Here is a 12,987-nt window from a genome sequence, read left to right as displayed (position 1 = left end):
TCTATTGATTCAAAAGAAGAAATCAAATCCAAAAGAAAATGAATAAAATTTTTAATACTGAACCCTTATGGCACTATGATTACAAAATCCCCTCTAGTATCTGAGTGATAGACATTTTACTTGAAATATTTTCTCATACAAATAATGCCCTTTTCCTCCAAGAATACATATACTCCTATGTTTTTCAAATAATTTCATTTTAGTCAATCATTACCTATTACTAGTTACTTTTTGAAAATTGCTTGAAATTTGAGTGAGAGGCATGGAAGAGGGAAGAGAGATGATTTAACATAAAAAGGGAAATTAAAACAAATTACCAAACTGAAAAATTAAGTGTTAATGGCAGATAATTCATAATGTCGATTTTCTTGTCATTTCTGGGGTTTTTTTAGGTAGTTTTGTCATTTGTTTAAAAAAAGGCATTTTGAACATTGATAACTTACATCACAGTCTTGAAGAGAATCCATAGCAAGAAGATCATTTCCATGCCTCATCTGAAACTCAATCATTACTTCAGCAGCCTAAAATCAAACAATACAAAACATTGTTGCATTAATCACTCAATATATAGTATTGTTTAATCCATCTATTATATGAAGTAAAGAGAGTGTTATTCCCGATTGTGTTTACATATTTTACAGCAGCAGTATCTTCTTCATAAGTAAAAGCATCATCATCATCATCATTCATCATCATCATCATCATCATCATCATCACCATCATTCATCATCATCATCATCATTATCATCATCATCATTCATCATCTTCATCATCATCATCATCCTCATCGTCACCATCATCAACATCACAATCAACATTATTCTACAAGATTCATAATGATTCAAGAGCATATCACTCACTCTGAGATGATTTTGTTCCTGATCTTCCGGTCGGCATTGTCTGATAAGATCTCGCAGAAGAAGAGCATATTTCCCTAATCTCTGAACTGGCTTCAGTAGGTAGCTTGCTAGATCCATGCTATCCCTCAGCCGACGCTGCTTGCTCTGTTGATATCAAAATAATAACATATTGATTATATCGTGAGATATGCATTCTCATATCAATTCAGTTTACTTGTTTACAACTGAAAGAAAATTACATGACATCTTCTACAACATCATGCCCCACAGACTCATTCAAAGCAAATGGCAATTCCAATTCATGCATGATAAAAAGCGAAAATATAAACAAACATTGCTTATTATGAAATCTTCAAAATAAAGTCACATTTGGAGTATAATTCAAATATTTTGATATTGCATGTAAATGTTCTCTTGTCCCTCTGTGAATAAAAATGGGCAATAAAATTGTGAATCAGACAGAATAGGAAGTATAGTACACCTACATCCACTTACCCTAAAGAAATGTCCGAACTCGGCTAATAATCTATCTGACTTGGGTTTATTCATGTTGTAGAGAGCATACATACTGAAATCTTGTTTCTGTATTTAAAAGAAAATGAAGATAAATACAACATGTGATATTAAGATGAGCTTTCAGTCAAGTCTGATTCAGAAAATAAGACCACATGGTATAGCAAAGCAACGCTGATCACCATACATGTTTACATTCAGTCTCAATAATATCATGACATGACTATAAGTGATTTCAACAAGAGAGGGCGACATTCCAAATACACGAGACAATCTGAAACTTCAACAAATCACTAGTTCTGACTAACTGTGCAGATGTTCACGTATTGTTCTAACAGCAAAGTCATTCCAATGACCATCTAACTGTTGATAATGTCGGTGTTGTGGGTAGAATCATGTTTCGAAATAACTGACACTAAGTGAAATCTGAGAGATAACTGAAGTGGAAACGGAACATCTGCAGAAACTGATCTTATTTGGAAGAAAAGTTAGTGATTAGTGAGTGAAATGTACAGTCACTCAGCTTACTGATTAAACAAAACTGGTTTCACACTTGCCTGCCATGAAAGCAAATACATAGAATTCAATTATCCATAATCTAAACAATATATATATTAACAAAGTAATGACTTTCTAATTCAGATATAGAAAAGAAATAGGATCACAAATATAAGTGACAAGCGTTTCATTTCCCCACAAACGATTTCCGTACTAAAAGGAATGAGCGGAAGATGTAAACTCACGTGTTTGAGGAAACATTGTCCAACCTGTAGGGGTGTGGTCATGCACCCCTTCAGCTCCCTGAGGAACACTCTTGAATGGAAGTGATAGATCTTCTCCAGGTTACCAAAGACAATACTCCGCTTACCCCTCAAGGCCTGTGGGATGTCCTCTCGGTCCATCTCAACAACATAATTCTGTGAAATGATAAGATTTACCATAAATGATATGAATAAGTATCCAATTATTGATAAAGGTCCTGTTTTATTAAAGGGGAAGTTCACCCTGACAAAAAGTTCATTGTAAAAATAGCAGAAAAAATAATAAAAAATATTGCCGAAGGTTTGAGAAAAATTCATCAAATAATTAAAAAGTTATTAGAATTTCAATTATTTGATTTGTGACGTCATATGCGAGCAGCATTCCTACATAGCGAATGGTAAAAAATCAATGAAATGTCGTTTTCTCAGAAAATTGAAAATGGTTTTCACTGTACCTTTTGTATATCAATAGACAAATCTTTTCACACCCGATCATGAAAAGAAACTAAAATTAAATCATCAGGAGCCATACAAAATTTGAATTTCATACATTTTATATTACATAACACATGGGGCAGCTGCTCGTTTATGACGTCACAAATCCAGAAATTTAAACTCTAATAACTTTCTTACTCTTTAACGGATTTTCCTCAAACCTTCACCAATAATTTTTACTATTTTTTCTGCTATTTTTACAACAAAGTTTTCTTCAGGGTGAACTTCCCCTTTAAGACTTATTATAGTAACAAAAGCACTATTTCTATAACCAGTTTACCATCAGCCAATCAAATTGAATCGTTTCAGTAGCTTTAAACTATTATTGCAAATTTGTTACAGTAACATTTTGTGAAAACAGGCCTCAGGATGGCAATACATGAAGGTTCTTAGAGGTTAATTTTTACAAACTGGTAGAAACTACTGAAAGCCTTGTATTTAATTAGCTGAGAGTGACTTTGACAGTGAAAATAACTGACACGAAGCTTAATGACATTCTCCTTACATTAATATTCGGTGTGTCGACAACGAGGGACCATAATTTCATGAAATTTGTCAGCACTGATAAGTTGTCATTATCTAACAGTTACCATAGTAACAGTCACTCATCAATTTACCTGTCATAAAAGTAACATAGTAGCCATCAGACAAATCAAAACCAAGGGTAGTTGTTAGATATGACAGCTTTTAAGAGGATTTTACAAGTTTAAGAAATGCTCACCCCCCCCCCCAGAAGGAACATAAGGAAAAATAAACACCCCTTCCACCTCCTACCCAAAAACAAACAAACAAAACAAAATTCTTCACTAAAAATGAACCAAATAAAGAAGATATGAAAGGAAAATTTTGATTTCTGGAAAGTACTGAACATTTTTTAGATAATGCAAAGGTCTTTGTTCCATTTCCCCAATCATTGTTGCTTCCCAAAACGTGAGACTTAATCAACCATTTCGGCAGCTCCAGTTATATATAGGCCTTACCTCTAGAATATATTTGAGAGCAAGAACATAATCCTGTTCGGTTTGAATGACTTCATCAATGATGAGGAGTAACCGACGGTAACAAGGATGCTGCTTGGCGAGAGTCTCGGCTTCTAGTTTGAGAGGATTGTCTGCCAGACAGATGGACCGTCTGATGTGACGGTTGGCATCTAAAGGTGACCATTGACTCTGAAAAATAAGAAAATAATAATAATGTGACTTAGAAAGCGCCAAATCCACTCTGTAGAGTGCTCAAGGCGCATTGTAGATGATATTTGAAAGTTTCGACAGATGTACATTTTTTTTATGTCTTCAGGAAGGCTATTCCACAAAGTGGGGCATGCAAAAGCAAATGATCTTTCCCCCCAATTTTTTTCGAAACTTTTGGAATAACAAGAGACCCAGAAGTGGATGAGCGCAAAGACCTGCTTGGTCTGTAGTAATTGATAATATAAAAATATATACATTGAAAAAGTGTATCTCTGCAAAACTAGCTCAAACAAATTCAAGCCTGGGAAACATAAATATAATGTTTCATACACAAAATAAAGAATAACAATTCAACAATTAGGTTCATGAAAGCAAGCTTGATCTAAATATACTTAGAACTTAAGATGTATTTTGGTCATATGGCTATGAATGATAACATTGGCTTTAGAAAGGAGACTAGCTAAAAAATACATAAAGTACACATCTACAATGTGATGATGCTGACTACTTTTACAAGCTTAATGATTTGTAAATTGCACTTTTGGGTCCTGTCAGGGTCTTTAAAAACTATGTACTTGAAAGAAAGCTTGATCTAAATATGCTTAGAACTGATGATAACTTTTGGTCAATGACTATAAATAGTAATATTACAAGAGCAATATATTTAACTTCACATATTTCAAAGGTAACTGAATATTATCATTGTACCTTGTGCAATATTGAAAGAAATCCCTGCTTCTTACAAACTTCTATTGCATGTCATTTTTAATGATCATAAATATCTCAGTACAACAGTCCTGTTGGAGAGGATAACTACACATGAAAAGCTCAATCTCCATCTCTTTTTTTTTATCAATAGATCTTCACTACCACTCCATTTTTCATTCAATACAAGCCAATACTTCATTATAGAGTTCCTAACCATAATTGAATTCTAGCCTTCCACATCATCCATGAGTTAAGTCATACCCACTCCTTAATTGGGTACATTTTCTAATAAAAGTCCTTTATTCTGATTGAGACACTATGAATAGGGTAATGATCAATTATTGGCTCTGATCTATTACAGAATGACCCTGGAGAGAAACGGTTCTAAGGTTTTAATCCTAGCTGTACACAACAGGATTGAACAAAGGATATCAAGCCCCCCCCCCCCATCACTCCGTGTCTCACACTGTGCTTACTGCTATATTTGGTGAGCAGGACTTAAAGTTGAGCAAATCTATTTTAACATTGTAAGTAAATCATTAGCACTAGAGTGGTAATTATGCCATCTTAAAACAAATGAAAGTATTAATGGGCTTAATAGGTTATGATCACAACCATTTTATCCCTATCAATGCACATTATAAAATATTACTTTGCCAAGAATATATGACCAAAAACTTGATTTTTTTTCAAAAGAGTCAGACTGGAACTAAAAGTGAAATTAACAAATGAGAAATATACAAGCTACATGTACATTTACAAGAATGTAATTTTTATGAATATTTTGATTGAGGAAAACAATTTCAACAATAGGCTTTATCGAGCTTCTTATCGGCCTGAATTACATGATGTCACAAAGGATGGATTGTTTTATTTGTAAATTATGAATTCAATATTTTTTTCAATTTGCAGAGAAAAATGGCACTGATAATTAGTCAATGCTCAAATGGGTGGAAACCTACCACTCTACACTAGGTTATTTCTTTGTTTGACACTTATTGGGCCTACATTGCTATGTCCAGAAAAGTTTATACACATAATCTGAAAGCAGATAAAATTGGTAAACTGCGCCAAATAAGTGGCAAACAAAATAAAGCAAAAACTTGCATTTAAAGCTTGCATGAAAATATATTTATGATATCTCTGTATGATAGAAACTAAGAATAAGCTACATAATCTGAAAAGTAGAAAAATTGTCCCGTTGTCTGTGTAGACCAAATATGGGATCACAACGCTTCTAACATACCATGACAGCACAGTCTTGAGGCCAGAGAAAAGCACAAGGAAGCCTATTATTGAAGCCCGATAATTAGAAGTAATCTTAAGCAAAATACTCAGCTGGTACGTGGTGAAAATGCATAAAGCTGCCTTGCAATGATTTATAAGCTTTGATTGGAATATGATATGACAATTCCACTTTTGGGTCGGTTCTCGGTCTTTCGAATATAATAATTTGGATAATATACACGTAGAGCAAGAGAAGAGCTTTACCTGATCAGGATCTTCATCTGATAAGAAATCTTCTTTCTCTCTGGTTTCTGTTTCTTTAGGAGCACCATCAGTATTCTGCGTTTCCTGGCTCGTGGGTGTATCTCCACTCGTTGTTTCTTCACCCCTCTCACACTCCTCCTCCCTTTCCTCAAATCCCTCATCCAACCGTCCCAGACTTGTAGTCCTTTTAACCTCATTCTTAGCAGCCGGAATAGGTTCTAGTTCCCTGATAGGTTCAATTGTTTTACATGTCCTAGGATGGCGTAGCGTCACAACCCCATCTTCGGTGGTGCTGTTCTGTTGCGCCCCCGTCGTAGCACCCGCCGAGGCACCCGCCGCGGCCGCAGCTGCTAATCGTTCCGTTGCTTTCTCATTCACTGATATTCCCGAATCCACCGATCCATTGCTATGCATAGAGTCCCGTTGGTGCTTGGTTTGCGTCGTCTTAGGTCCTTTACGTAGGATTTCCTGAGCAACATTAGACGCTGTCACAGGTTTGATGACTTCCTCAGGAATCGTGTTTGGCGAGTCCGTTGCTGATTTCCTCTTGATAACATCAGTGGGAGTCCTTCGAATGCAAACCTGAGTATCTCCATTGGTATAAGAATTGCGCTGAGCAAAGCGTGGGTTGCGTAAAATGTTGCGGAGTTGTTCCATTCTCTTTTGGATCATTCCATGTGTCTCTTTACACCGTCGCTGGGCAAACTCGCCCTGCTGAACGCACTTTCCCTTGTCAAGTGTCCGGGCAAGCTCAAGCATCTTTTTGAAGTCATCGTCACTGATAACGGGGTTCTCACGTAGGTATTTCTCCAAGGTACAAAGATGGACGCGACATCTCTCACGGTTACTTGTCTCCTCGATCCCTAGCATGGCTACAAACTTCATTCCTCCTAATGACCATTCGTATGCCTGAAACAAAACAAAAATAGACAAAAATAAAAATATGAATAAATAAATGCTAAAGGTGTAAAGTAGCTTACAAAAGTCATGCCCATTGCCTCAACATCTTTCCACACAAAATATTTATCAGCAATTGCTTTTCTCTCTGCTGAAATATACATGTAAGAATAACAAGAGACTGAACGATGAGTGAGATTTCTGCTGATAGCTAGGCACAGTAAAAAATTGATGGGACCTTTGTAAGGTACACTTTTCCAGAAGAGAGAAGGCGCATTTACATAATTCAGATCCCTTCAACAAGCAGTGAAAAGAAATCATTACGATTTCTTGCACTATACTCACGTCATCCCAGATATCTTCCATGTTCTGATAAAACTTGACTCGTGATTCCATCTTTGTTCCTTTCCCCACCAAGTCCAGACTTTCAACTAAAACCCTTTCCTCTACACAACAAAGCAATGGGCTCCTAATAACCCTATTATTACATAACATGCTTTCATCTTCTCTTATAGTCTCCAAGCACAGACCCTTAATCGTGACTAAGTTTGCTTAACTTTGTTTGTTTTGTGAGTAGTGACTCAACCAGTACAGAACACTGTGAGGCATATACAATAAAAATGTAAATCAAGCAGTTTATAATATTATATCAAATACATAAAAGGACAATTTGGATCAAAACCAAATAATTAAAGTGCTATAGGTTTGATCCACATGCCATTTTCTCTTTTCAATTATGTCTCTTCTAAAAGCAACTTCTACTTGTAATGTTTACAATAAATGTCTGCATGTTATCTCACATTACCTAAAGTGAAATTCATCTCGCATTAACCAGAGTGAAATTCATATGTCATGGGAAATTAATGAGTAATTCATGAAATAATGGGGAAATTTGTTTTAATCTTCTTTTTTTTTCAGTGAAATAATTTCCAATTCTAAACATCTGAGACTGATTCCCTTGGAATCAGAAGTAAACATAAGATCTTCAAAGAAGGAAGTCTTGCTCACATGGTTTGATGAGGACCAATCTACCATGGTATACCATCAGTAACCTTGCTATATTACCCCTCTAATCCCTCCTAATCTCTAACACCAATCTTTAAAACTGGTCATCAAAGAGCGTTGTTTGATGTGTGTCATGGGTTACTAGAGCTTTGGGGTGAGAATATCATCATAAATCTACACCTCCTTTGATTCCATTCAAGTTGCGTTTCTATGAGACTGATCTTTAGAAGTTTATCAAACAAAATCTGAACAGGTGTTCAGATATAAAACAGTGAATTTTAATAATTCACAAGGTAAAGGTTGATATACAGAAATTCGGAATCTGATAAACAGGAGAGCTTTCCCAAAGAATAAATCAGATAATAATAAACAACTAATGACCTCCAATCTGGTTGCTATCCAAATACATGTAGGTATTTTTTTTCACATCATATGCTACCAACCCCCGTTGTTTACAGTTAAATTTTAATACCTGTTTGCTTCATATGTTTTGCATGGATGCGTATGAATATCAATCAGAGTTTATGACCATTGATGGAGACTCGAGGCTGTAGATACATGTACAGTTAGCTGGTGTACCCATCTTGGTTGATCGGTTCTCTTTAGAGGCACCTAACCATCCCACCCATGCCCATGAAAAGAAGGCATCCATTGGAACAATCCCTGCATTGTTCTCTTCACAGTCATCATGCATGGGAGATCGTCCATGGAAAATCTCTTAAGCAAAATATAGCTGAATCTGATTCAATGTCAGTGTACGCATAAAGTACTGGAAATGGATGTAAGGGAGTGCTATATACCATGAGCCTTGGGGATCCAATGAAAGATCCAACTTAAAAGTTTGAAGTTTCAATGTTTTTGACCTGACCATCTGCAAATCCTATCATTCATCACATTCATCCTGTGTTAAATTGGATCTTTTCTATCTATTCTCATCCAATGACCGTATAATTGCACATCCATTGTTTCACGATTGAACCGATTTTGCCTTTTATCTTGGCCTACAGAGTTATCCAGTCATTTAATACACTGAGAGCAGTGAGCGCTCTTGCTTGGCATCCATGTTGGATTTTAAATCATAATCTCTTGGCATTCAATTTTGGTAGAAATTGCAGGTCATTGAATGAATCACGTGATGAACTCAATATCTACTGGAATTCATATCTTTAACAATTTACATCCAACACAAATGAGAATAATCACTATTCATTCTTCTGTTCAACAGAAGAATCAAGCAATTTCTAAACATAGTTTTCATTCAAACTGGTAGATGATGGCAATCATGGTATATTATCTGAATTCAAAATGAATAACGGGATTCTCTTCATGCTCTCAAACATGAACATTCGGTCCGATATGTTGCCTTTGTATTTCTTTGTATGTTACACTCTTTTCAGAAAGACATGAGATGTTTAGTCATCTTATCTACCAGTGAACCCAGAGGGTCCTGTTACATGAAGTATAGTGATTGATTGTATGGTTGATTTTTATGATCAGTTGTACAATATGGTCAGTGCAATAATCATCACAATTTGTTCTTCGATCAATTGCTTAACTATGTGTAACGGACAACTTGGCCCTGTCATACAAAGAGTTACAATTGATCCAATCAATCTCAACTGCATGGAAATCCATCCATACCATAATTTTCTTCTACAGGAAATATGCAAATTCTCCTCAGTAAACAAAGAGAATCACAATGAATTTTCAAGAGAATGATGAATGTATGACTATACATCATATCTAGAAAATATTTTGAACAAATTAACATTTTAGATGTTGACGTTGCTGGCTGTCCACAGATGTGATTGATCAAATCAATCGTAACTCCTTGGACCCTGATGTCACTTCCAGTTCTTCATTTCAATGAAAGGAATCAGAGGATTTTATGAGCTATAGCAGTGAACTGTCTGTTGACTCTGAGTAATGAAGATATCAAGTTAATACCCACGACCACATCAAAGGAACCTACTAAAGGGCTTTGACAAACAATAGAGGCACCATCATGACCCATTAATTGTGGATTAGACCTATATAATGGCTCCGGACTGGACAATGGTCAAGTTCAATCTTTTGTCATCCAACACAAAGAATGAATGTGGGGGAGGGGAGGCATGTGATTGAAGTCATTCTGTACAGGATGACAATCAGGAATCGCTTGATCAAGCCATTCTTCCTTTGAATGAAGTTTTATTAAACCTTACTAAACAGGTCTAAACAGTCTCAGAAATGAAAAGCCATAGTAAGTGATCCTTTGTGACTAAACCTGAACCATTCATATTGGGTAATAGTGTTTAGGTATCTTAGAGAACAGCTACACTTGGATTTCCTCACAAAGAAAAAGGAGTTTAAAAGAATAGCCAGATGAATGGACCATGACCATGCCAGACAACTTTTATTTTCACATCTTTTCAGTGATATTGGGCACATCCCACATGATAATCGAATGCGTGTATGCTGTATATTACTTGTATTGACTTTCTTGTGAACAACCCGTGTAAATATATTCTTATACATGCAACAATTCCTATTTATATGACCTTTCATACCTAGTGATAAAAAAAGAAACTGGCTTCTTTGATCTCCTTGCTTTACTCTCTGATAGCTATCTTTAAGACTGCATGACAATGAGGGGGGGTCTTGAGGGGTGCATTGTTGCACCCCCCCCCCCCATAAAAAAGGATTGATTGGGTAATAGGTTCCCAGACTACAAACCTTATGTAAGCATGGTGTACAGCCAGACAGCTTCTTCTGCCCCCCTGCTTTATTCTTTGGAGTCTTACTATATGCATGTAACTGATTTTTTTAAGACTGCATGAAAATGAAGGGGGATCTGGAGGAGTGTGTTGCTACCCCCCCCCCCCCCCTCCCTGAATCATAAAAATAGTCTGATTGGGTAATCGGCTCTCAGACTACAAACCTTATGCAGGCACAGTGTACAGTCAGGCAGCTTCTTTTATCTCCTTGCTTTATTCTCTAGCCTCTGACTGGATGTATGCAACTGATCCTTAAAGACTGAAAGGGGGCTTAAAGGGTGCATTGTTGCCCCCCCCCCCATCCCCAAACAAATATGATTTGATTGGGTAATAGGTTCTTGGACTACAAACCTTATCTAGCATGGTGTACAGCCAGACAGCTTCTTCTATCTCCTTGCGTTTATTCTCTAGACTCTGACTGAATGTATGCAACTGGTCCTTAAGAGCGCAGGAGACTGAGGGGGTCTTGAGGGGTGCGTTGCTACCCCCCTCACCACCACCTGTTTGTTCTGATAGGGTATGAATCTCTTCCAAGACATCTTCACCACGACCGATGTGTTTCTGAAAAAAGAAGAGAAATAAATTGGTGGATAGATTAAATCAATTTTGAAATTTGGAATTCAAAGGTTTAAATTTGTATGAATCCAATAATAAACAGGCATTGTTTCCTTATTCACGGCAAAAATAATGAAAAAGAATTATAGTACACATGTGTAAGACATATTTACATCACTTACATATTGATGGTTAAATGCTTGATCAGTATGACATTCAAACTAAGCATTGGTATTATTGACCAAATGAAATATGAAAATAAACAGAAATGTAACTCTTTAGGGAGCTACAATGTTCCCATTAACACAGCCAATACTCTGTAACTGACATAAGGAAAATACCCCAGTACCCATGCGATATATTCCCATCCATCAAGACACATGTTAACATCCATTCAGACTGCGGTTTTGGTTTTACCCTTGGTTTACCACAATCCACTCATTTCCTTACTCAACTAATATTTGACAAGAAGCATTCATTATGATCCATGACACTGCTTTAATTTCATAACCGCTATTATTTAGAGACTTCCTCTCTCATACAATCATATATTTCATAACTTATCCCAGAAATATGTCATATAATCAATGATTTCATTCAAAACATAGAACCTAGAGGAACTGATCACAGCATTCATTGTATTTAGAACAATGTTGTAGAACAATATCAACGTTACATTTCAAATCCGTCAAACGTTTGTGAATTTTCAATTCAATCAGTCTTCGCTACATACAATATACCCCCCCCCCCATTCTCCACTCCCTGGGGAGAATTTCAGCAAGTCGCTTTGAGGGGCATTTGCAAGAAAAATACTCTTAATCAATAAGACAGACTTACCACAGCATTGAAGTAGAACTTTTCAAAGTCTTTTTGGATGCTGATGACCGAACTCAGCGAGTCTGGCGACATCTCATCAAGCTGTTTGAGTTTCCTGCTTCCATCATTCTTAACCCATTCACTCACCTTCAAAGGAAATGGAAGAAAATAATAATAATCTCAATTCAATTCAAAGATACATTTTATTCAAACCCAAGGGCCCAGTCAAACTTATTGCTGTACACACGTGTGGCCAAATTATTTCCAAACACCCCCTAAACGAGTTTTTCTCTATGTGCAAAATAACCCCCTACACAAGTTTTTCGCTGGCTTTATTTACACACTTTTGCCCCTAAACAAGTTGTCGCCAGAATATGACACGGGGGAAAAAGCTTGGGGGAAAATAACATACCCTAAACACATTTGGCTAATCTTAAAAAATAGCTTTGGGAAAAATACATACCCTAAATACGTTTGACCCTGCGATTGACCACTGACCAGTCTTTCGTAACTACCCCTTTCTTTTGAAAATCTGTGTTATTGATACCCTTCATGAGTGCACGCACGGCCCACGTCAAAAAATGAAGAAAAAACCCCTTTAAACACGTTTTTTTGGTCACGCATGCATACAGCAATATATTTGACTCCCCCCCCCCCCGCATTCAAATTAGATATCAATACAAAGGAGGAATACATTCATACAGCAATAGAAAATGATTGTTCCGAAAATATCACGGAGAATGCAGTGTTAATGGATGGTTAAGCATGAAATCCAAAGCTCTTTAAGACAATAATAGGAATGTGTGATGTTATTTTGTTCATCCAAGTTTAGTTTCAGACTGAAGAATTTTCTTCAACACTTCTACAGAATGCTTTGTTTTACCTTTTTCAATTTACATTAAAAAAAACAACATCCTGAAATAAATAAAAATGCAATTAA

General features: G+C 36.3%; 1 protein-coding gene across 1 annotated transcript in view; it reads right to left on the bottom strand.

The window, feature by feature from the left end:
• Positions 1-12,987, bottom strand: part of LOC121408299 (puratrophin-1-like) — a 102,228-nt gene that overhangs the window by 5,321 nt on the left and 83,920 nt on the right. The window contains exons 11-18 of the mRNA XM_041599713.1: positions 12,069-12,194; positions 11,028-11,237; positions 6,019-6,927; positions 3,610-3,798; positions 2,117-2,290; positions 1,356-1,442; positions 861-1,004; positions 444-521 (exon numbers count right to left, since the gene is read on the bottom strand). Coding sequence (XP_041455647.1) covers positions 444-521; positions 861-1,004; positions 1,356-1,442; positions 2,117-2,290; positions 3,610-3,798; positions 6,019-6,927; positions 11,028-11,237; positions 12,069-12,194 — 1,917 coding nt within the window. The remainder of the gene's footprint in view (positions 1-443; positions 522-860; positions 1,005-1,355; positions 1,443-2,116; positions 2,291-3,609; positions 3,799-6,018; positions 6,928-11,027; positions 11,238-12,068; positions 12,195-12,987) is intronic.

This window comes from Lytechinus variegatus, chromosome 2 (genome assembly GCF_018143015.1).
Source record: "Lytechinus variegatus isolate NC3 chromosome 2, Lvar_3.0, whole genome shotgun sequence".
Taxonomy (NCBI): Eukaryota; Metazoa; Echinodermata; class Echinoidea; order Temnopleuroida; family Toxopneustidae; genus Lytechinus; species Lytechinus variegatus.
The sequence above is the reverse complement of the archived record's forward strand: the minus strand, read 5'-3'. Positions and strand labels throughout refer to the sequence as shown.